At 34.1% G+C, this 25935-nt stretch overlaps 1 protein-coding gene across 3 annotated transcripts in view; it reads right to left on the minus strand.

Moving 5' to 3' along the window:
- Positions 1-358: 358 nt before the first annotated feature.
- The window catches only part of LOC127863173 (transcription factor BTF3 homolog 4-like), a 28237-nt gene continuing 2660 nt past the window's right edge, over positions 359-25935 (minus strand). The window contains exons 2-9 of one of the 3 annotated variants that reach the window (XM_052402570.1): positions 20199-20260; positions 19469-19582; positions 17331-17439; positions 15598-15684; positions 13315-13350; positions 6580-6636; positions 3359-3453; positions 359-551 (exon numbers count right to left, since the gene is read on the minus strand). In XM_052402570.1, the coding sequence (XP_052258530.1) occupies positions 3407-3453; positions 6580-6636; positions 13315-13350; positions 15598-15684; positions 17331-17439; positions 19469-19582; positions 20199-20258 (510 nt within the window). In that variant the 5' untranslated portion in view covers positions 20259-20260 and the 3' untranslated portion in view covers positions 359-551; positions 3359-3406. Of the gene's footprint in view, positions 552-2987; positions 3454-6579; positions 6637-13314; positions 13351-15597; positions 15685-17330; positions 17440-19468; positions 19583-20198; positions 20261-25935 lie in introns of those variants that run through there. The other 2 variants (XM_052402569.1, XM_052402571.1) reach the window with 2 other exon arrangements.

Below are 25935 nucleotides of genomic sequence, written 5' to 3' on the forward strand. Positions count from 1 at the left end.
ATGCATTTCAAATATAAAATTGCTAGCTTCAATATTGCAGAAGTGACATTACATGAGCAATTTTGACCCATATATTTGACCTTGAAGGATGACCTTGACCTTTCACCACTAAAAATGTGCAGCTCCATGAGATACACATGCATGCCAAATATCAAGTTGCTATCTTCAATATTGCAAAAGTATTCATAAAATTAGCGATTTGGGCCACATATATTTGACCTCTGACCTTGAAGGATGACCTTGACCTTCCACCACTCAAAATGTGCAGCTCCATGAGATACACATGCATGCCAAATATCAAGTTGCTATCTTCAATATTGCAAAAGTACTCATAAAATGCGCGATTTTGGCCACATATATTTGACATCTGACATTGGCATGATACAAAAATAATTGTTTAACACTACAGCACATTTAATGCAACATTAAGTCACCAAGTTTTGATCTTAACTTCGCGTTAAATAAAAAATTATATCAAGGGAGTATTTGTGTACAAAAAAGCGGATCAAACATGTTCAAACACAACTCGTTCTTTCACCACTTCTGCGAAATGTTTGTTTAAGTTCGAGGATGTACTCATAAAATGCGCGATTTTGGCCACATATATTTGACATCTGACCTTGAAGGATGACCTTGACTTTGACCTTTCACCACTCAAAATGTGCAGCTCCATGAGATACAAATACATGCCAAATATCAAGTTGCTATCTTGAATATTGAAATACTGCAAAAGTGTACATTAAATGAGCGATTTTGACCCATATATTTGACCTTTGACCTTGAAGGATGACCTTGACCTTTCACCACTCAAAATGTGCAGCTCCATGAGATACATATGCATGCCAATATCAAGTTGCTATCTTTAATATTGCAAAAGTTATTGCAAATGTTAAAGTTGGCGCAAACCAACCAACCAACCAACAGACCAACCAACCAACAGACCAACAGAGAGGGCAAAAACAATATGTCCCCCACTACTATTTGTGGGGGACATAAAAATGCCCCGCCCCCTGGCGACCATGTTTTTCAAGCACCTGGAACCTTTTCTTAACTCATCTAAGATATCATTGGCACAAATCTTCTGACCAAGATTCATAATGATCGGACAATAAATGTGGCCTCTAGAGTGTTAACAAGGTGTTACATAGCCATATAAGTAAAAATGCCCCACCCCCTGGCAACCATGTTTTTCAAGCACCTGGAACCATTTTTAAACTCGTCCAAGATATCATTGGGACAAATTTTCTGACCAAATTTCATGAAGATCGGACAATTAATGTGGCCTCTAGAATTTTAACAAGGCAAATGTTGACGCCGCAAGATGGAGATGGACTAAAGGCGATCAGTCTGCAAAACTATTACTTGCATCTTCATAGACAATGTGGCTATGAAACTTTCAACATTTCATAGCCAGAGGCAATTTTTCAAAGCCAAACTTTTGTCCATTGATATTATTATGAAAAGACGTCAACAGTCCTTATTAAACATGTAATGCAATTAAGGGTTTGAGTTGTGAACAAATCAGTGGTGTTCAGACTTTTATCCAATTCTTGATATCTGGCTTATTCACAAAAGAACTCTACACAGTATTTTGTTATTCTCATCTGAGTCAGCATATGATAATAATTTCAGCATCTGATATATAGTCAGTCTGAAGAACTACATCATGATGCACGGCCACATCCATTGTAACATCAACTGCCTGGTCACATGCATTATGCCAACATAGATGCATCTGTTGATTTGGAAATTTCCTTTTTACCAGGGCCCAAAATAGCCCTATGAGGTTTGGCAGGGGTTTCAATTGTCCCAAATTTGAAATTCGGAAAATTAGGCCGGGGGACTGGGGCCCTAACAAATTGCTGATGAATACAATGCGAAATATTATAAACCGTCTGACCGTATCACCGCATGTGTATTAGTCATTCTATTATTGTTAATTAAGAATGTGGAAGATAAATTATAATCGACGACAAGCGGTAACTTATAATCGACGACAAGCGGTAACCGACGACAAGTACTGTATCCGAAAACGACAGTCCGAAAAGGACGTGTTTTGCCCAGGAAATAAAATGTGCAATATCGTTTAACTGAAGAAAATTAAAAACCAGTTACCTAGCAAATACATTATCATTGTAGAATTTGTTTAACATATTGCCTAACAAAATGATATTGCACTGCTTTACTTCGCTAATCGATCACTTAAAACTTTGCATGCTTCGTAGATTTTCTTCTGAAAGTAGACAAATTAGTAGTGAAGATTTTTCGTCAGTTGCAGTTCATGTCCGTGCCATCCGCTAACCAATCAGAAATAAATAAATAAAATACCGAGCAAAATCTGTACCGAGGGCAAATTTCTGGAATGCCGACGCACACGAACGAATTTTCGTAAATTGATTATTTATCGGTTTATTTCCAAACTGTCTTTTTGGATTTTTTTCATCTCAAATCAGGCGATCGATATTCAATTTTTATATCGCCAGAGCTTGGATTTCATCGCATTGGCGATCAGGCGATGGGTTAATTTTGCAGACTGAAGGCGATCACAAAAGCGTTCTCATGTAAGCTAAAAAAAGTGTTTTTTTACAACAAAAATATGTTTTCAACTTGATTTTTAGAGTGCACAATTTCATATCTAAATTGTTTAGTATGCTGTAACCTATTTCAGATTAGTGTCAAAATTATTTGCTTGTCATGTGATCAGATTAGTTTTCAAGAGGTTTTTGATTTGCTTTATCATCATGCATAGTGCAAGGACACCTCACACTAAAAGCTGACCTTTTGTCAAATCTGTTAAATGTTTTTCACCAATAAGATGATTTCCTTAATTCAATGATTTACAGGCAGTCGCACATATAATGCATCTATTATAAACCCAATGTATAATTAACATTCATGGCATTCAAACATTCATTTATTTTTAAACAAGCAGTAGTCTGTTGTATTATAAATAAACCAAATACTCATTGTAATAAAGAACAGAAAAGTACCAAAAAAGACTTTATTTTGATAAATGAACATTATAGGTGTATTATAAATTAACTCCTAATATTCAAATATCCGAAAGTAAATACAATATTGTGATGTTTTGAACAAAATAACACAGGATCTCATGTGATAGATTAAAATGCAATTAACCATAACTGATTTAAATACATAATCTTGTAATTTCAGGTACAGCATGATACAAAAATAATTGTTTAACACTACAGCACATTTAATGCAACATTAAGTCACCAAGTTTTGATCTTAACTTCGCGTTAAATAAAAAATTATATCAAGGGAGTATTTGTGTACAAAAAAGCGGATCAAACATGTTCAAACACAACTCGTTCTTTCACCACTTCTGCGAAATGTTTGTTTAAGTTCGAGGATGAAAATATAGGATGACATGTTCTGACGCTGTTTAATCGCCCTCTCCCTTGGAAGCCTCATCAAAGTTTTCAACCAGATCTGCAAAGAGAGATACAAAAGATATTAAGAAATGGTACCAAACAAGTTCTATTATCAAATAATTGTATTATAAGTTGCCATTTCATTTTATGTCAGAAATATTTGCCGCTTGGAAATTTTCACATTTTTTTCAAATGGTAATTCCAAACTTTTCATCACACATGTGTGTTAACATCATAAACATGAACAAGAGCACCGCATAACGGGTGCCACGCTCGGCTGCGAAAGCTTGTCAGATTGTTTTCTTCTTTTTTAAGGTCACAGTGACCTTGACCTTTGACCTAGTGACCCAACAAGAGATGTGTTTGTCAGAAACACAATGCCCCCTACTGCGCCGCATTGAAATAAAATTTCTATTTATCATTTGGCATTTGGGAAGGAGGGGGGGGGGGGGGGGGGTCTCACAGTCATTATGACCATGTCAGACATCACTGACAACCAAGGCCTGTGGTTTAAAAGAGATCATTACCAGAGTTGATCGTGTATCTATGGACATAAGTCCACAGGTATATAATGAACATCAAAGAAATTATAAATATATCATTTAAAAAAAAAAAAATTGAAAAATCAATCATTTGGGTTATAAATAATCAAAATAATAAATCTGTACAGTTACTGTGAAAAGAGCTTCAATTCTTGGTAAGGAAATATATAATATGAGATTTATAATTATATAAATTACTTCCCTTGAAAATAATTGTCTGTAACAAATCTCTATTTTAAGTAGCAGATCATTAAAAGCCACTATACTGTGACTGTAGATTCACCACTCATAATGTGCAGCTCCATGAGATACACATGCATGCCAAATATATATAAGTGGCTATGTTCAATATTGAATAATTTTCTCCCTTTTTAAAGCTTATTACTTCCCTTAAATCTGTATTTTTTACCATAGACCGTAAAGGATGACCTTGACCTTTTACCACAATGTGTTTTCAGAAACACAATGCCGCCTAGTGCCGCTTTGATTTATTTAACAAAAATATATACGTGGGCAGGTCAGATAACTATGTCCATTTAAAACTTATTACTTCCCTTGACTTTGTTTTTTCGACCCTAGACCATGATGGATGATGTTCACATTGAAATTTTGCCACTAAAAATGTGCAGCTCCATGAGATACATATGCATGCCAAATATCAAGTTGCTATGTTCAATATTTCAAAAGTTATGGCCAATTTTAAGGTTTTAGCACAACACCTACGGCGGACGACGAGCTGGTAATGACAATAGCTCGGGTTTTCTCCGAAAACAGCCTCTCTTAAAATAACAGCAATTTTGTTTCACTTTGTATCAACGGAAGAAATGTCCATATTAATTGCATTTGTTTTCTCTGTCTTGTACCAGATTAACACTGATAATTTGTTCCCATAAACAGCATGAGTTACTACATGTACATGTAGTTGTCACTTAATGGATTTAAATCTCCACTTTTCACTTTTTGTTGCATAAAATATAAATAATGCATTTTTGTATTTTATTGCTTGCTTGTTATGATAATTTATTTACAAGATTCTAATTTTCAATTCAGGGGGAGTTAATAGATTCGTGCCATCAATTTGCACTTTTTCCTATTTTGATTGTGACCACCCTGATTAAGCAATTCAAGTATTAAGTTGATGTAAATACAGAATATAATGAATATTTTATGATCAAATGGTTGAAATTATAATCTGTTCCAATTTGTCAGAAATATTAACCCCTTAAATTTTCACATTTTTTTCAAATGGTAACTCCAAATGTTTTATCACACATGTGTACATGTATACCTCATCATAAACAATCAAATAACAAAATTGTATCCCTTTATGTCCAGACCACTGAAGCTAATCCCCTATTAATCCCGTTTGTTCTCTCTGCCTTGTAGGCAATTTACACTGATAATTATTCCAAATTACCAGACAAATATTTAACATCCAACATAAATCCTATAACAAGGGCTGTTTGTAAAACATGCATGCCCCCCAAATGGGCTGTCCGTTGTAGTGGCAGCAATTGTGTGAAAACGTTTTTTGTCACTGTGACCTTGACCTTTGACCTAGTGACCTGGAAATCAATAGGGGTCATCTGCGAGTCATGATCAATGTACCTATGAAGTGTCATGATCCTAGGCAAAAGCGTTCTTGAGTTATCATCCAGAAACAATTTAACTGTTTCGGGTCACCGTGACCTTGACCTTTGACCTAGTGACCTGAAAATCAATAGGGGTCATCTGCTAGTCATGATCAATCTATCTATGAAGTTTCATGATCCTAGGAGTATGCGTTCTTGAGTTATCATCCGAAAACCATTTTACTATTTCGGGTCACCGTGACCTTGACCTTTGACCTCAAAATCAATAGAGGTCATCTGCAAGTCATGATCAATCTACCTATGAAGTTTCATGATCCTAGGCGTATGCGTTCTTGAGTTATCATCCAAAAACCATTTTACTATTTCGGGTCACCTTGACCTTGACCTTTGACCTAGTGACCTCAAAATCAATAGGGGTCATCTGCGAGTCATGATCTATCTACCTATGAAGTTTCATGATCCTAGCTAGGCGTATGCGTTCTTGAGTTATCATCCGGAAACCGTTATACTATTTCGGGTCACCGTGACCTTGACCTAGTGACCTCAAAATTAAAAGGGGTCATCTGCGAGTCATGATCTATCTACCTATGAAGTTTCATGATCCTAGGCCGTTCTTGAGTTATCATCCGGAAACCATCTGGTGGACGGACAGACATACATACATACAGACAGACCAACAGGTGCAAAACAATATACCCCCTCTTCTTCAAAGGGGGGCATAATAATGCATTTTAATACATTCTTGTTAAGATTATCAGTAAGTTTCTCAATTGTATTTACTATTTTTTTTCTTTTTACATTCATTGTAAATCAAGTAAACTTAATGGATGCCTGATAAAGACTTAAGTATTTAGTGGATGCAAAACAGATTACAGTAATGGAACTTGTTATACATCAAATCTGCTTTCAGTCTGCCAGAACATCAATATCCAGTGTTTGATGCTCATGGTTCCACAAATTTAAGTTTAAAGTTAGTTATTATGGTCTACTTAATTGGTTAAAACTACTAAATCAATGCAAGGCATGTTCAATACAGCCTATTTATCAAACCTGGAACATCATCGTCATCTACATCGTCTGTGCTGGGCTTGGTTGCATCACCACCGGCTGAAAGTTCAGAACATCCACATAGTCTAGATGAGTCGCGTTCTGAGAAAACTAGGCATAATGCATGTGCGTAAAGTGTCGTCCCAGATTAGCCTGTGCAGTCCGCACAGGCTAATTGCTTTTGACATTTTTCGTTTAAATGAAGTCTCTTCTTAGCAAAAATCCAATTTAGGCGGAAAGTGTCTTCCCTGATGAGCCTGTGCGGACTGCACAGGCTAATCTGGGATGACACTTTACACACATGCATTAAGCCCAGTTTTCTCAGAACAAGGCTCAAATATACCTGATTAGCCTGTGCGGACTGCACAGGCTAATCTGGGATGACACTTTACGCACATGCATTAAGCCCAGTTTTCTCAGAACAAGGCTCAAATATACATGGAGCAAAAGTAGTCTTTATTGTATAAATTAATATTAGACTTACTAAAATAAAATAAAAAAAGTTTTCTTAAATAAATATGTTTATATTATTTTAAAATAATATAAAACAATAAGTTGTCATAACTCAATATGTTCACATTCGTCTTATTATAATAAAATACAACAAGTAGTCTTTATTCAATATGTCTATATTAGTCTCAACATAATAACACATAACCCATGGTCTTAAATCTATATATTAATATTTTAGTTATGTCAATAAAGCAAAAATTCAACAAGCAGATTGTATTCAATATTTTTATATTTGTCTTCATATAATAAAATACAAGTAGCTGTTATTACATAGATTGATATTAAATATATTAACACTATAGAACGTACAACAAGTAATCTTTAAATCAATACAGCTACATGTAAACACATGCATATGAATAGAAAGATTATGTTGGCCAGAATTGTAAGCTGCTTGGAAATTTTCACATTTGTTTCAAATGCTTATTCCAAACTTTTCATCATTTGAAAACATACCATTTATTTGAGTATTATTGTATATTGGCCATCTGTTTAACTTACTTCCCAGTAATTTAAATCCAGTATTTTACTCTTTGTAATTATTCACTAAAAAAATTTTGCAGCTTGGAAATGTTCACATTTGTTTCAAATGGTAATTCCAAACTTTTCATCATTTGAAGACATACCATTTATTTGAGTATTATTGTCTATTAGCCATCTGTTTAACAAACTTCACAGTAATTAAAATCCAGTTATTTTACTCTTTGTAATTATTCACTCAGAAAATTTTGCCGCTTGGAATTTTTCACATTTGTTTCAAATGGTAATTCCAAAATTTTCATCATTTGAAAACATACCATTTATTTAAGTGTTATTGTATATTGGCCATCTATTAAACTTACTTCCCAGTAATTTAAATCCAGTTATTTTACTCATTGTAATTATTCACTCAGAAAGTTTTGCCGCTTGGAAATTTTCACATTTTTTTCAAATGGTAATTCCAAACTTTTCATCATTTGAAAGCATTCCATTTATTTGAGTACCGGTATTATTGTATATTGGCCATCTATTAAACTTACTTCCCAGTAATTAAAATCCAATTATTTTACTCTTTGTAATTATTCACTCAGAAAATTTTGCCGCTTGGAAATTTTCACATTTTTTTCAAATGGTAATTCCAAACTTTTCATCATTTGAAAATATACCATTTATTTAAGTATTACAGCGATTCTTTTCCTTTTTTATAAAGTACCGGAAAATGGCACTTTCACAATTAGAAAAACTATAAATTTCCCAATTGCTGTAAAAAAAATCCCAATGGAAGGTTTCTAAAATAATTAAAATATCTTTTATAAATAAATAAAATGAAACATTCAGTTAGTTCCCTATGCAGCTCTATGGCTTGAACATAAGTTATTATAATATTGACAACTTGACAACATTAAATTATCAATTTTAAAGTATTTGGGAGCAAAAAATAGAATACACCGATTTCTCAATATGAAAACTTCATGACGTTAATTTTCCCAATTAAAAGGTTTATCATGCACAATTTTCCCAATTGAACTGGACTGGTACCGGTACTTTTCCCAATTGGGCTAAAAAAATCACTGTATAATTATATATTGGACATCTGTTTAACTTACTTCCCAGTAATTTAAATCCAATTATTTTACTCTTTGTAATTATTCACTCAGAAAATTTTGCCGCTTGGAAATTTTCACATTTGTTTCAAATGGTAATTCCAAACTTTTCATCATTTGAAAACATACCATTTATTTAAGCATTATTGTATATTTGACATCTGTTTAACTAACTTTATAGTAATTGAAATCCACTTATTTTATTTTTTTGTAATTTTTATTCAGAAAATGTTGCCGCTTGGAAATTTTCACATTTGTTTCAAATGGTAATTCCAAACTTTTCATCATTATAATTTTTTAGTCATAATAGTCGACAGTGTGCATATATAACATATAGTTTGTTTTGATATTTTCCTTTCATAAATATTTGCCGATTCGTAAATTTTTTCATTTGTTTCAAATGGTAATTCCAAGCTATTCATCATCAGATTTGTTAACCATAAAAGTTGAAAATGGTCACTTATAACGACAAACAATCAAAATATCGTTTTGATAGTTTCCAAGCCAGTATATTTGCTGCTTGGAAACTTTCTCTTTTTTTTCCAATGGAAATCTCAAACTTTTCATGATTTGAGAATATGGAGTTGATTTAAGCATTTTAAAATGATGTACATCTGTTTATCAAACTCGCCAGAAATATAAAATGACATTTATTATTCTGTTTGAAAGTCTCAGTCAGAAAGTTTGTCGCTAGGAAATTTTCACAATTGTTCCAAATGGTAATTCCAAACTTTTCATCATTATCATTTTTTAACCATAATAGTGGACACTGCTATAAAAACAAGAGCACCGCCTTGCGGGTGCAGACCGCTCATCTATTTTCTTTTTAAAGGTGAAGGGACTCTCATTTTCAATCACAAAGGAGGGAGGAGTGGAGTGAAGAGGGGTGTATAGTGTGGGGTTGTGGACATTTATTACATTATCTTCCAAAAAAGCGAAAAAAAAAAAAAAAAAAAAAAAAAAATCGGGGGGGGGGGGGGGTATAGTGTGAGGGTGTGGTGATAATTTGTGAGATGATCTTAAAAAAAAAAAAAAAAAAAAAAAAAAAAAATCAAAAAAAAAATTTGGGGGGGGGGGTGGGGGGGGGTGGGGTGGGGGTATAGTGTGAGGGTGTGGTGGTCATTTGTGAGATGATCTTATAAAAAAAAAAAAAAAAAAAAAAATTAGGGGGGGGGGGGAGGGGGGGGAGGGGGGGGGAGGGCACGGGGGATGGTTTGGGTGAAGTCTATTGTGGTATGTCAGGTAAGAGTAGTTTCATCAAAGTATCAATCAAATCTAATCATAAATAAAGAAGTTATGGCAATTTTAGCAAAATTTAATAATTTGACCTTGAGAGTCAAGGTCATTCAAAGGTCAAAGTAAAATTCAAGTTGCCAGGTACAGTAACCTCATGATAGCATGTAAGTATTTGAAGTTTGAAAGCAATAGCCTTGATACTTCGAGTGGATCGAAACACAAAATTTAACCATATATTAAAAGTTACTAAGTCAAAAAAGGGCCATAATTCCGTAACAATGACAACCAGAGTTATGCAACTTGTCCTTTTACTGTACCCTTATGATAGTTTGTGAGTGTTCCAAGTATGAAAGCAATATCTATGATACTTTAGGGGTAAAGTGACCAAAACATAAATCTTAACCAAATTTTCAATTTTCTAAGTATAAAGGGCCCATAATTCCGTCCAAATGCCAGTCAGAGTTACATAACTTTGCCTGCACCGTCCCCTTATGATAGTTCATAAATCTTGCAAGTATGAAAGCAATAGCTTTGATACTGTAGGAATAAAGTGGACCTAAACACAAAACTTAATCAAATTTTCAATTTTCTAAGTATAAAAAGGGCACATAATTCTGTCAAAATGCCAGTCAGAGTTACATTACTTTGCCTGCACAGTCCCCTTATGATAGTTAGTAAGTGTTGCAAGTATGAAAGCAATAGCTTTGATGCTTAAGGAATAAAATGGACCTAAACACAAAACTTAACCAAAATTGTCAATTTTCTAAGTATAAAAAGGGCACATAATTCTGTCAAAATGCATGCCAGAGTTATCTAACTTTGCCTGCCCAGTCCCCTCATGATAGTAAGTAAGTGTACCAAGTTTGAATGCAATAGCATTGATACTTACTGAGAAAAGTGGAACTAAACGCAAAACTTAACCAAAATTTGCAATTTTTTAAGTACAAAAAGGGCACATAATTCTGTCAAAATGCACGCCAGAGTTATCTAACTTTGCCTGCCTAGTCCCCTCATGATAGTAAGTAAGTGTACCAAGTTTGAATGCAATAGCATTGATACTTTCTGAGAAAAGTGGACCTAAACGCAAAACTTAACCGGACGCCGACGCCAACGCCAACGCCAACGCCAACGCCAACGCCAACGCCGACGCCAAGGTGATGACAATAGCTCATAATTTTTTTTCAAAAAATAGATGAGCTAAAAAAAACAATAACAAGAGCATCGCATAACGGGTGCCACACTCGTCTGTGGGTGCAGTTTGAATAAATGAAAGATTTCAGATTTTTTTTATTTTTTTTAGAGGTCACAGTGACCTTGACCTTTGACCTAGTGACCCAAAAATGGGTGTGTCATGTAGAACTCATCAAGGTGCAGCTACATATAAAGTTTAAAAGTTGTAGGTTGAACATTTTGATTTTAGAGCCAATGTTCAAAACCTTGACAAAATGTTAAGGTTTTAGCACGACGCGGACGACAGGACGAGCTGGCTATGACCAGTGCCCCAGATAAGCTGCATATCTGCGTCTTTCACCCTATAAAAATGTTTAAAAACGCAAAGAAATACAATATAATGCGTATTGAAAACACAACCAATTTGACTTTAACGCAAATTCGTCAAATTCCATGCGTACGATACAATAGCTTCGATTGAAAATGCCTTTTCTCTTTGGAATTATTAGCGTAATGCGGCGACGCTTTTCTTTAGGAAGCGACTGGATGACGGAGCAGGAAAACAATCAAAGTTATTCAAACGCTGAGCGGACTAGATTTCATAGTTAAATAAAGCGTCTGACCAAATTATTTACGACGACATGCATGCGTATTCAATCTGACTTAATTCGTCGCTCGTTGTGCATGTATTTGCAAAACGTCTGTACTTTCAGTTTCTAGTACGATGCGAAATAAAAATGTCTAAGAGAGGTCGAAAGACGTCCGCAATTGTTGCGCCAAAATATCACTCGGTCGCTAACTTTTTCGAACAAAGAAAGCAAGAGCCAATAAGTGCCGAATCATTCGTGTTATCGATTTTTTTTTAAGTTTGAAGTTTATATTATGGGCAGTTTTAAGGATTTAAAATGTTATAAAACATCAGTTTGTTAAAGTTAATTAATATGATAGTTTACAGTCCTATTGAAGCAATCCAAGTGTGCAGCTTCAACAGAAGTAAAGCAACAATGATTTTAAAATATGCATTTTTATAACTCATTCATCCTATTTAAAGAATGAAATCACCCTATTTTTCAAAATCAATGGGTGAAAACCCTTTTTCCCAAATAATTATCTGGGGCACTGTATGACAATACCTCAGGTTTTCTCAGAAAACAGCCGTGCTAAAAATTAGTTTTTTTTGTATTTTCCATTCAGAAATAGTTGCCGCTTGGAAATTTTCACATTTCTTTCAAATGGTAATTCCAAACTTTTCATCATTATAATTTTAAAACATATCAATGTGACATTGTGAATGTATATTGAACTAAGAGTACAAAATTGAACTTCATAGCTTATAATTCAGAATAATTTGCCGCTTGGAAATTTTCACATTTCTTTCAAATGGTAATTCCAAACTTTTCATCATTTAAGAACATTCAATTTATTTAAGTATCAAGAAATAATGGACATCATTCTGTATAAATAACTTCATCAATAGCTTTTAAAATCCAAATTTAGTTTACTGTCTGGAAAAATTAACTTTGAAATTTTGCTCCATGAAAATTTTGACATTAGTTTCAAAACTTTTCCTAATTAAAATTGTTGACCACAGGAGTTGACAATGAGCATATATAAATAACAATCCAAAGTAGGTTTTGATAGTTTTCAGAAATATTTGCCACTTGTAGAAAACCCAACATTTGATCACTTTGATGTTCAACCATGTAGAACATAATAACAATTTAAAAGGGATTTAAACGTTTAAATTTAGAAATATTCGCCGCTTGGAAAATTTCAAACTTTTCATCATTTTAAATATCAATCATCATACAATGACTGCTATAAGCAGTGTTTTTTTTCACCATTTTAGGAATGGGGCAGGGTCACTTTGGATTGGGAAAATTTGCGGCGTTTTGTCTAAAATTTGGAAATTAGTGTTGTTGTTGTTTCGCTAAAAAATGCTTCAAAATTGAGAATACAAGTGTTTTCAGTATTTTATATTTACTAAAGTTGAACTTATAATAATGGATGGGAGATGAACAATATATCGAGATCTAAAAATATATTTATTTTTTTTTTAAATATTCCATTGGGAATTTTAAGCTCCCATTTGGGAAAAATATATACTTTTTTCCATTGGGAATTGGGCCGATTACCGTACCCGATTTTGAATGAAAAAAAAACACTGCTGCATGTATAAGACACCTTCAAGAGTGCCAATATTATAAAATAGCCATGACTGCCCTAAAGCACTCACCTGAATTGTTGAAGACTTGACCTGGTCTAGATAGGCCTAAACAAAAAAGGGTTTGTTTCTGGTTACATGGTAACAAACATATTATTTCAACGGTACAGTTGGTATAAAAAATTTTATAAAGACAAGAATTAAATGTAACATCGTTATGAAAGAGTTTGTATATGCGTCTGTCCCAATTTTTTTAGTAACATAAATTTGAAATCTAATATAACTACACTACAGGCCCAATTTATTGTGATCCATTATTTAGAAAATTATGAATGTAAAATATACACCAAATCTTTGGGGCATGCATATTTCACACACTTTAAATTTTTTTAAATCCAAAATCACAACATTTGTGTACACCAACAAATAATAACCCCCACTCGCTCAACATCATTGGCTTACATCGCACATGACAGCTTTGAAAACGTCCCCTCAATCTATTCTACCTACAATTATGATGAAGCTGCCTGTAAATCAAATCTTTATTCAAACATGAAACCAAATTATAAATTACACCATGTCCACGTTAAGGTGTATACAGTTTCTCTTGCCACTGATCAATACCGATATATCAAACAAACATACATGTAGTGCTAAGGATTCCGCCTATCTTAAGCGTTTTTTACTGAGAGAGAATGTAATTATAAATAATTTGCAATATAATTTAGTTAAATTACGCTACAAAACTTTTAACATTTAAGTAAAAGATCTCAATGTTCTTAAATCTACACAGTTTTTGTTTTCAACCCAGATATTGTTTCGAACTTGATTTACAAAAAGTATGCGAGAACTGTTACATGTAATTTGTAGTTGGAATTAGTACAGCATATGCACATTTAAACGTGGGTCACAATCTCTTGTAAAGGCAATTTTAAAATAATAATTAATTAATGTCTGTTGCGCAAAAATATTAATTTGTAAAAATGACAAAAATATACAGATCCCAATTTGGGATATACAAACTTTTTAGCTGGCAGTTATAATATAGGGTTGGTAGTGGAACCAGAAACAAATCTTTTCTGTTCAGGCCTTATTTGCCAAACGTGTCATCAAAATTGAAATATAAGAGTGGTTCCTAGAGTGGTCATATGTTTTTCAAAAATTTGACCCTGTGAATGAGCTTTATGATGCATCTGACCCAGATTTGAACTCGGCCGATTGTCAAGATGAACATTCTAAAGCCAGGTTTAATTAAGATTGGGGGAAATTGTGGCCATAACAGTGGTAACTGGCTAACAATTTAGGAAGCATGATGCAAAACACATTAAGCAGGACAACAGACGTTGGACATAGGATGACCACAATAGCTCACCATAAGCATTCATGCTCAGGGGAGCAAAAACATCTTTCTAAAGTCTATTTAACCCATTCCCACTAAGAGGCAAAGTGAAAAGCATAATGGTTATGTGCAAACAGCATAAAACCAGAACAGCCTGTGAGTTACTTGCAGTCTGATCAGGTTTTATGCTGTTTGCTACTAATTATTATCTTAGGCTTGCAAATAAAGCCTTTTAAACTTTAATGTATTCATAAAGGACTTCAATTTAATATGATTTTCTAAAGGACTTCAAATGCATCAAAGTTGTAAAGGGCTAAGAAATAAAGATTGGAAAAGGTCTCAAATGATATTTGCATTTGACTTCGAATTGCAGCCTTGACCTTCAACTATGGGTCCAGTTTGAGCTACAGCCTACTCTGTCTTAGGACGGAAAGTCACTAAGTGTTGACTTTTTACCATTAATCTTAACCAGAAATTTGACTTGATTAATGTGCCAGACACCTGTCAAACAATTCCTTAACTCCTTAACTTTGAAAATCTATCTTTGCAGGACTGGAAATAATCAAGGTAAAGACAAAGCTCTAAGTATTCCTATCATATATCTGACCTTTGACCTTTTTCTTGCATCTGACAATTTGTCCCATTAAATCTACTAAATGATTTGATATACATGTAAACATGAACTGGACAAAATTACGCTTTGGATAGTGTTACGTTAAATTTGGTATATTGACATTTGCCCTTGTATTAAGATCTTCAACTTTTAAATAGGGACCTTGCATGCAACACTCCATTCCATCATGCTTCTCACTTCTGTCTCGAGTTATTTGAAAATCCACCTATGCTTGACAAAGTTACGCTTCCTTCAAAGCTTGATTTGCCCATCCTGATACAACCAGTCTGTCAAATAGTCCTATCATAACAAGTACTAGTATTCTTTTTGTATTTTTAAATTGAACCTATAAAAGACACTCAAAAAAGCAAGTTAAAAACAATTAACACTTCAAACATCTCACCTGATACTGATGATGCCAGCTTCTTCAGACTACTCAGGCTTTCTGCACCAAGTTGATTAAGAATGCCCGGGAGCATCTCAGAAATTTCTGTGAACAAACACAAAACAGAACATAAAATGGTTCAGGTACTTCATGGTTACATTTACAAATGAAAAAAAAAATCCACTCAGAAATATAAGCCGCAAGGAATGTTTCACAAAGTATCAAATGGTAATTCCAAAATTTTCATCATAGTGGACAACTCATTTGTGAGGTGATATAATATCCTACTGTGACCACAGTTTTCAGCAGACTTTAAGTCCTATTACTCTTACAAAAATTACTGATTCTTAAAAATTAAAAGTTGAACCAATACATATACATTTATGATTAGCAGTGATTGTTTTGCCCTATATTACAGCCTCTTATGGCAAAGCAGTGATTTTTTTTGCTTTAATTTGTTACAGCCTGTGCCATTTGAATTGGGAAAATTAGCATGATAAACCGTGAAATTGGGAAAAATAGCGCGATAAACCATGATATTGGGAAAAATTAAGCATTATAAATAGGATTATAAGTAACAGAAGTTATATTGTTTTTAAGTGCATGTTCAGGGAGTTTCCTAGAAAAGGAGTCTGGTCAAATTGGGATTTTTTTTAATCAATAAAGGTTGCAAGTTTGGGAATGATTTATGCACAAAAATGACTAAATTCAAGTTATATATTTTGTAAGATGTTTAAAATATAAAGTTGAGACTTAGATTTAAGAAATCATAATTAAGTTATATGAGACTTCTTTCTAAAAAAAAAAAGAGAAAAAAAAAATATAATTTTTTTTTTTTTTTTTGGGGGAAATGGGGCTTTTTTTGGGAAATTTTGGTCAGATTTTTGGGAAAAAACGTGTATGTTTGCGATTGGGAAGCAGCCGAAAATCGACTGTAAATTTGAGCAAAAAAAATCACTGCAAAGTCAATTTTTTTACCCCAAAACTCTGACCATTACCACAAAAAGATTTTTTTTATTGCTAAAATCAGTTACTTACTGGTTGATTGAGTTTATTATACATCAATTTAACTCCGTAGAAAATAATAATAAAAATTTTAAGATTCAGTTTAACATGCACATAAAAAATTATTTGAACAAGGCTATTGTCAAGCAATATGGTCCCCTACCGGCTCCAACAATGTCAGAAATTCCACCATTTTCATAAATTCTTTATTTTTGGTTGCCATAGCAACCACAATTTTTGACGTAGGAACAAAATGAAATGACGTGCATAATGTCCATATTGCCATCTATTCATGTTCCAAGTTTCATGAACAAATATTAAGAACTTTTGAAGTTATCGCAGGATCCAGAAAACCACCATTTCAGCAGTATTTCTAGTCCATTTGTTGCCATAGCAACCAGAATTTTTGACTTAGGAACAAAATAAAATGACGTGCATAATGTCCATATTGCAATATATCCATGTTTCAAGTTTCATGAAAAAATATTAAGAACTGATAAAGTTATTGAAGGATCCAGAAAAGTGTGACAGACTCACAGAGCGCAAACCATAGGTCCCCTCCGGTGAAACCGGTAGGGGACAATAATTGTATTTATATTCATATAAATAATGTTTCATTATAACCAACTTCATGGTTTAACACGCTATTTTCCCCAATCCAACAGGCTGTAAAATATAAAGCACAAAAACCCACCAAGTACATGAAATATTGTGAAGTAATATTTGCAGGCAGAACACAGACTTACGTTTATTTTCAGCGTGTCCGCTGATAGCAAAAGTATTGGCCGCTAATGAAGCCTGGACCTTTGGGTTGTTAAAGTGTATCACCTGTCCATCATCCTTTATCATATTTACCTGGAAATGTACCAACACAGTGATATCAAATTTGTGCTATGTTTTACTACTAAAACTACTTCATAATATGACTGTTCAAAAAGAAAGCTGGACCCTTAAGCATGAGAGCAGAAAAACATAATCTATTCATGACACCAACATAATTGAATTACATAATGAAACTGAGATCAACAACTACAATATGTTTATGATATCAAAAAAATAAAAATATATGCAGGGGTTTTTCAGCACTGTCTGCGCCTCCGGAAAACAGGCACTCCCAAAGCAAACGGACCCGATCCCAAACCGAAATTATAAAAAAAATCCCAATTTCCTCCAAAAACAAAAAAAAAAAAAAATTTTTTTTTTTTTAAGAATGAAGTTTCTAATAACTTGTGTGACTAACCAGTGTTTGTTTTGGTAAAAAATATCTGCTATAAGGTTTTGACTGTTCAGTTCTTATCTCAGAGTGTAACTGTAACCGAAAAACAAAACTGCAGTACTTGAATAAACGTTGAACATGCCCAATATTGCATTTGTTTATATAAAGAAGACAAAATAACAAATAAAAACAAATTTATTTGTTAAACTACTGAATTATTTAAGAATGATATATTCACAGTTTTTCCCAAATGAGCCGTTTCATCAAAGCAAAAATTCCCAAAATGGCCAATTTGTCGATAAAAAATTCCCAATTTCGCAGACTCCTTTTCCCAAAATAGGCAGAAAAACCCCTGTATGACTATGTGGCCATGTGTAATTGTGTATATCAGGCAATGTGTATATAAATGTTGGCATGTGTATATCAGGCCATGTGTAAAAACAAACAGCAAAAGTGTCCACCTCAAAACAATTACATTTCTTTATGTTTGTTATATCAGGGTTTTTTTTTTACTAAGAAAGTGACGCCGATATTCGGCGTCTTCCCCTACCAGAATTTTTCCCCTTAAAATACAATTTCCCCACCAAAAATATCATTTTTCACCAATATATAATATTTTCTCTCAAAGAAATGTTTATTTTTCCTTGGGGCATTCGACAATTATCCAATTTGCACCATGTACAACGAATTCGCGCTCTCTCTCTCCAGACGAACACACAACATCTGGGAATCCCAGTTATTCTAAATATAGCTCTTAAATAACATCATGTAAACTGGGCAACTAATCGTAATAATCATGTGACTATTTTACTGGATACCGGTCTTGCGCGAGAAGGGTGTTTCGTCAATTAATTACCGGAAACCAGTCGAATTTTCATCCGGGCTATGTGCAAGCCAGGGGTATAAACGTGAAAACAGAAAAAAATGTCTCACAATTAGCGTTCTTACACAAACAAAATAAAACATTCGAACTCGGAAGATACTGAACGCATCGAGGCATTTTTTAAGAAAGAATCATCGAAAACCGTTATCACCCAGCAGGATTCCGAGGTTATCAACATCGAACATTGTGAAAGTGAAAGTAGACAATCGGCAGCTGCCGCTCCTTTCCCTTCCAATACTGTAGCAAATCAAGATCGTCAACCCATTCATCATGAAATTGAAATCACAAAATTGACATCGTCCCCCGGCCCCAGTACAAAAATATAGTTGAAAACATTTCCCATTATTAGATCTACACCTGCAACTTTATTAAGGACTTTGACTTTAATACCTGTTAAATGTGTTTAAGAACAAAAAGGACAGAGACAAGTCTCTTTTGATGAGTTATAGACATTGAAATGAACAGTTTTTATTTTTTCCCCTAATATCTCTCTTTCGCACTCTTTTTTCCCCCTTTCACCCAGCGTCCAGCGTCTTCCCCTTTCTCTAAAAAAAGCCCCTGGTTATATTAAGTTTAACCTTAAGACATATCACATGAACCAAAAGTGCTGACTACCAGTTAATCCAAAAACAGCATGACATAATCCAACATTTAAGTCTTGCGGCTACTTGAATTCAATGTAATCAAATTTATCAATTAACTTGTACACTTTTTTCAATATGACAACTTTAAGCATGACCACACAATCTGCTAGAATGACATCAGAGCATATATTCACTACTTACTTCCTCAATTCCAGGAATATTGTTAACAGATAGTTTTTTCAGTGAGTTTTGTAAGTTTTTGTCACTGGTTGTGGCTGTCCTATGTACGACCTTCTTCTTCCTCCGAGCTGAACCCTGTCAATATTGAAAATCACATGAACAGTGGGTATAACTTATGTCAAATAATTGAACTTGTACCATTGCTTTATATTGATAACAAGTATAAAATAAGCACATTTTTTGTAAAACATAATTCAAGATTGCCTGAATGTTTGTGGTTTGTAAAAGCATTTGTAAGATATAGAAATGATCTAGAAATTACCTGACTGATGCTGTGTTCCCCCCCTCTAAGGGCCCCAGCCCCAATCACCCTAAGTGTAGCAAGGGCCCTGCTTTTATTAAAGCTGCATTAAAGGTTTAATTGGTATGTGAGCCAAATAGTAACACTACTTCATTTGTTTGTAAGTCGGACATTGGTTCAAAAATCGAATACCGGTATTCGAATATATTTGCATAATGAAAAATGGATATTTGAATATCATTTTCAGTATTCGTTCTGATCCCTACTCTTCACTGCATTCATGTAGAAAGATTCCTTCTTGTCCATCAATCTAACTTCTAAGTTTAGAAAAATGTTAATTTTGCAGTCAGTTTTTTTAGTGTATTTTTTTTAAACATACTTTGAGATTTCAAGTGAAATATGTGAAGTACAAACACTTTGACATTTATGAATTTTCTTATCAATAATTACCTTTCCTCCAATGCGGACTTGCTCTTGGAGCTGCTTCAATTTCTCCGGGTTCATGATCATACCTGCAACAATAACAGTTCCTTTGATCTTACAAAGTACTAGTGCTGCAACAATACGCCAAAAAGCGTATTGCAATATATTGTCAGTTCAAAAACCCGTATTGCAATATATCGCAATATATTGCTAATTGTACCAGAAGTATAACTCGCCAATTACCCGATAATCCCGTATATTCCAGTTTTAAAGCAAAGTCTGGTAAATATTTACTATAAAAGTGCTCAAGAACAACAAGAAACACAAACATTCGCCAATTTTCTTAAGTATCAAATAGATTTTGGCATTTGTTACTATTTAAAGATGTGATGAAATAACGTCCAATCGGGGTGTTTTTTTCCACTGAACACACTTAAATCGCTGACGTGATGTTCCGTTTTTATACAACACAAAATACACCCACACTTTCCATGCGACGTTCTACACGTCTGCATAATTTTCGCGCGCTTTTTATTGAGATAAAATATAAAGCTCTTTTTATTTGACGCTAGAATTTTTTATTGTCGCGTTTGAGTTACAATCCGGAAGCGTGTTTCCGAAATTCGGATTACAAATTTAATAATGCTCATTTCAGAATCGAACGAAACAGTTACAGCTGAGCTGTGCGTAATTAATTCAACAATAACTTGTTCAAAAGCATCAAACGAATGCTCCCATGTAACAACGCTACTCTGTATAATAGACTTTTTAAAATGCTATTTTTACGTAACAATGTATTTTTACTAAACACCACTTTGTTTTGTTAACCTTGATATCAATATTTTGGATGGCTTTTCTGGACGAAATATGGGTGATTTTTTGTAAAATTTTCGAACCGGTATGATGAAAATCGTATAGCAATACCAGTCTTGGAAATTAGCTTTGAAAAGTTACATGCCAGTCGGGCCAGTTACTTAAGAATTTTTACATGCCCAACATATTTTTTACATGCCCAAACTTTTTTAACCAAAATTATAACAAATCACAACATTTTAACACTTACATGCTACACACAGTAAAGCAGAACATTTGTTTCAATAGTAGTGAAGGGTGCTGGAGTTTTCGGTAAATGACCAGTTCGGTAAATTGATTTATATAGTAAATGCCGTGGAGGGTTCGGTAAATTGATTTATATAGAGGTGGTATACCTACAACGAGGTGTTAATGACACCTATTATTGGCTTACAATAACATTAGGGGCATTTATTTGCAAACTGTGGATTAATTTTGAGTTGAGTAATTAATGATATGCCTACAGTAAAGAATTAAGGGAAATGAATGAGCTACCTCTGAAAAACGCATTCTGTTAGGAAATTGTAGGTAAATTTACGATTTAAATAATGCAATACTGTTGTTTTTTTATAATTGGTGCTTTTATTTAAATAACATAATAGTAATAATAAACAAGGGCTGTTTGCAAAACATGCATGCCCCCCATATGGGCTGTCCATTGTAGTGGCAGCCACTGTGTGAGCACGATTTTTGTCACTGTGACCTTGACCTTTGACCTAGTGACCTGAAAATCAATAGGGGTCATCTGCGAGTCACGATCAATGTACCTATGAAGTGTCATGATCCTAGGCAAAAGCGTTCTTGAGTTATCATCCGAAAATCATTTTACTATTTCGGGTCACCGTGACCTTGACCTTTGACCTTGTGACCTCAAAATCAATAGGGGTCATCTGCCAGTCATGATCAATCTACCTATGAAGTTTCATGATCCTAGGCAAAAGCGTTCTTGAGTTATCATCCGAAAACCATTTTACTATTTCAGGTCACCGTGACCTTGACCTTTGACCTAGTGACCTCAAAAACAATAGGGGTCATCTGCAAGTCATGATCAATCTACCTATGAAGTTTCATGATCCTAGGCGTATGCGTTCTTGAGTTATAATCTGGAAACCATTTTACTATTTCGGGTCACCGTGACCTTGACCTTTGACCTAGTGACCTCAAAATTGATAGGGGTCATCTGCGAGTCATGATCAATCTACCCATGAAGTTTCATGATCCTAGGCGTATGCGTTCTTGAGTTATCATCCGGAAACCATTTTACTATTTCGGGTCACCGTGACCTTGACCTTTGACCTACTAGTGACCTCAAAATCAATAGGGGTCATCTGTGAGTCATGATCAATCTACCCATGAAGTTTCATGATCCTAAGCGTATGCGTTCTTGAGTTATCATCCCAAAACTATTTTACTATTTCGGGTCACAGTGACCTTTACCTTTGACCTAGTGACCTCAAAATCAATAGGGGTCATCTGCGAGTCATGATCAATCTACCTATGAAGTTTCATGATCCTAGGCGTATGCGTTCTCGAGTTATCATACGACAACCACCTGTGGACGGACCGACCGACCGACCTACCGACCGACATGAGCAAAGCAATATACACCCTCTTCTTCGAAGGGGGGCATAATAATGATTTATGGCGGAATCAATGTAAGATCTTCAATAAGTTTAATGCTATTTAAAAAAGTTTCTTGTAAAATATGATTTAATGAAAATGATTTCAGTTTAAATATAAAGCGCAATAGTATTTTAGACCACCGATAAACACTCAATTTCTCAACTTATAAACATGGGGTAATTTGCCAACATAATGAATATGAAACCAAAGCTCTTGCCACGTGGAGGCCACCTCTTGTAAGAGCCAAATGTTGAATTTTATATTACATGTTTTATTATTTCTTTCTAGTTGAGAAAAACACAAGAAAAAAAACAATATATAAAATCTAATACGTGTACGTAATTAATAAAAAGAAATATAATGATACGCGTTATGTTTTATAATTATGTTAAGTGCGCGTGCCATTGAACGTTGCGTTAAGCGAAGAGATACACATAATTGAAAACTGATAAAAATGACATCTAACACAACGCCAGCAGAATGAATACACTGTGTAATGGCAAGCTGCTGTGATGATCACTATCTTATCAACTTAATACACAGGCACCTGGCTACTGTACTGGAACAATGGGTTTTACGGCCAAAATAACTGGTATCATTTTTAGCCTGAACAAATCCGTTGAATAAAAAAATAATAACTGCAGGGGTTTTTTTAGAGAAAGGGGAAGACGCTGGACGCTGGGTGAAAGGGGAAAAAAGAGTGCGAAAGAGACATATTAGGGGAAAAAATAAAAACTGTTCATTTCAATGTCTATAACTCATCAAAAGAGGCTTGTCTCCGTCCTTTTTGTTCTTAAACACATTTAACACGTATTTAAGTCAAAGTCCTTAATTAAGTTGCAGGTGTAGATCTAATTATGGGAAATGTTTTTAACTATATTTCTGTACTGGGGCCGGGGGACAATGTCAATTTTGTGATTTCAATTTCATGATGAATGGGTTGACGATCTTGATCTGCTACAGTATTGGAAGGGAAAGGAGCAGCAGCTGCCGATTGTCTACTTTCACTTTCACAATGTTCGATGTTGATTACCTCAGAATCCTGATGGGTTATAACGGTTTTCGATGATTCTTTCTTAAAAAATGCCTCGATGCGTTCAGTATCTTCCAATTCCGAATGTTTTATTTTGTTTGTGTAAGAACGCCAATTGTGAGACATTTTTTTCTGTTTTCACATTTATATCTTGGCTTGCACATAGCCCGGATGAAAATTCGACTGGTTTCTGGTAATTTATTGACGAAACACCCTTCTCGCGCAAGACCGGTATCCAGTTAAATAGTCACATGCAGTGCTCCAGATAACATGCGTAAAGGCGTAAAAACGAATTAAATTTCTTAAATAACGATTTAGATTTAAAATCTTTGCGTAAAGTTAGGAATTGAAAAAATAAAAACGAATTCGAAATTTTCGAACGTGCGTAAAACTTCCAGTAGCAAATTATGTACGGTAAACATTTCATCCCGGTTCTGACTCGTTTAGGCGCTCAATTAAAACTAGGTCACATAACCCCAAACCGGAACTCCTGTTTTTAGGGTTACATTGCAGTCAGTTTGATACTTAGCACACATTGTTCAGTGCATGCTGCATAGGATTTGTAAAATACATTGAAAATGGTTGTTTTGGGTATTAATTTGAAGGTATATTTGTACGCAATAAGAAAAAAGCCATTTTTGTGCTCTACTTTTTCTGTTGATGGTTCCCGGCTTTGAAAGTAGGTCATACTATTTGGGCCCAAAATGGTCGCCTGCACTGCTGTCAAAACCGGTTTGCCTGTTCTAAGTTGAATATTTTCAGTTACAACGTATAGAATTTAATGACATCCATTTTTGTCAAAAGATTATGCATTTATCTTACTAATGATGTATGATGATATAGTGGGTCATTGCTTGATCATGGTAAAAAATTGATATCGAACTTTAACTATTTTATATGTAATATAGAAGGAAATTAATTGCGCATGCGTAACCACTACACCTTTAAGTCAACGTCACTCAAGCGTTTGCTGTGAGGAAGAGCCACACCTAAGAACGGTCGAAAGGCCAAACGGTCTCGATTTCGTTCTCTTAGTATTGCAGGCGAGTCATTAATGTTTATTGTACCTTTTTGATTACACTTACCGTAATTTTTATATTCAAATAATATACTGTATACCTATTCAAAATGTCATTAAAATGAAATGTTAAATATAGTTTTTGATACATTGTATGACTTTAACGGCGTCCAAAAGGCCATTATGACCTAAGCCGAAGTGTCAGTGACCGTTTTACATAAAAAATCAAAATGGCCGGAGAAGAAAAGCCAGGCTTTTCCAAGACTATAAACCAAAATGTTCAATTGTTGATGTGTCAAAAACAATGAATAAAAATTATTTGGTAATATATTGTTAAGAATTTATTTTATATAGGGGGTAAAATAAGAATTATTTTTGAAACTAGGGAGTAAATAAGAATTTGACCAAATTTTTATCTGGAGCTCTGGTCACATGATTATTACGATTAGTTGCCCAGTTTACATAACGTTATTTAAGAGCTATATTTAGAATAACTGGGATTCCCAGATTTTTTGTGTTCGTCTGGAGAGAGAGAGAAAGATCGTTGTACATGGTGCAAATTGGATAATTGTCGAATGCCCAAAGGAAAAATAAACATTTCTTTGAGAGAAAATATTATATTTTGGTGAAAAATGATATTTTTGGTGGGGAAATTGTATTTTGAGGGGAAAAATTCTGGTAGGGGAAGACGCCGAATATCGGCGTCACTTTCTTAGTAAAAAAAAACCCTGAACTGATTGACTTTGTAATCCGTTTTATTTACAGTATATTATAAATAAGCAACAAGTAAAACATGGATACAATATATATATATACATTTATGACACAGTACAATATTACAGATTTTCCGCATGCTGATTTAATTTAATTTCATTTCAGTGTTAAAGCATGTTCACGATCTAAACATACATATCTAGATTATTTTAAGAATAATACCTTATGTGCTGATCTGATTGTAGGAAAAAGAAGCGAGAAATTTATTTATATAAGAAAGAAACATATTTGATCTTAGTATTTTAAACCACCGAAAATTTCTCATTATATAAACAGGCAAACATCTCTAAATTGATAAAATCAACTCCGACATTTAAAAAGATAATTTAATTAGTGCCAAACAACTCAATTAATGTACACGCTTATCGACAAAAGGTGCGAGAATCCCTATTTATACCAATTTACCGAAACCTCCACGGCATTTACTATATAAATCAATTTACCGAACTTGTCATTTACCGAAA

Source organism: Dreissena polymorpha, unplaced genomic scaffold, assembly GCF_020536995.1.
Source record: "Dreissena polymorpha isolate Duluth1 unplaced genomic scaffold, UMN_Dpol_1.0 chrUn001, whole genome shotgun sequence".
In the NCBI taxonomy this organism is placed as follows: Eukaryota; Metazoa; Mollusca; class Bivalvia; order Myida; family Dreissenidae; genus Dreissena; species Dreissena polymorpha.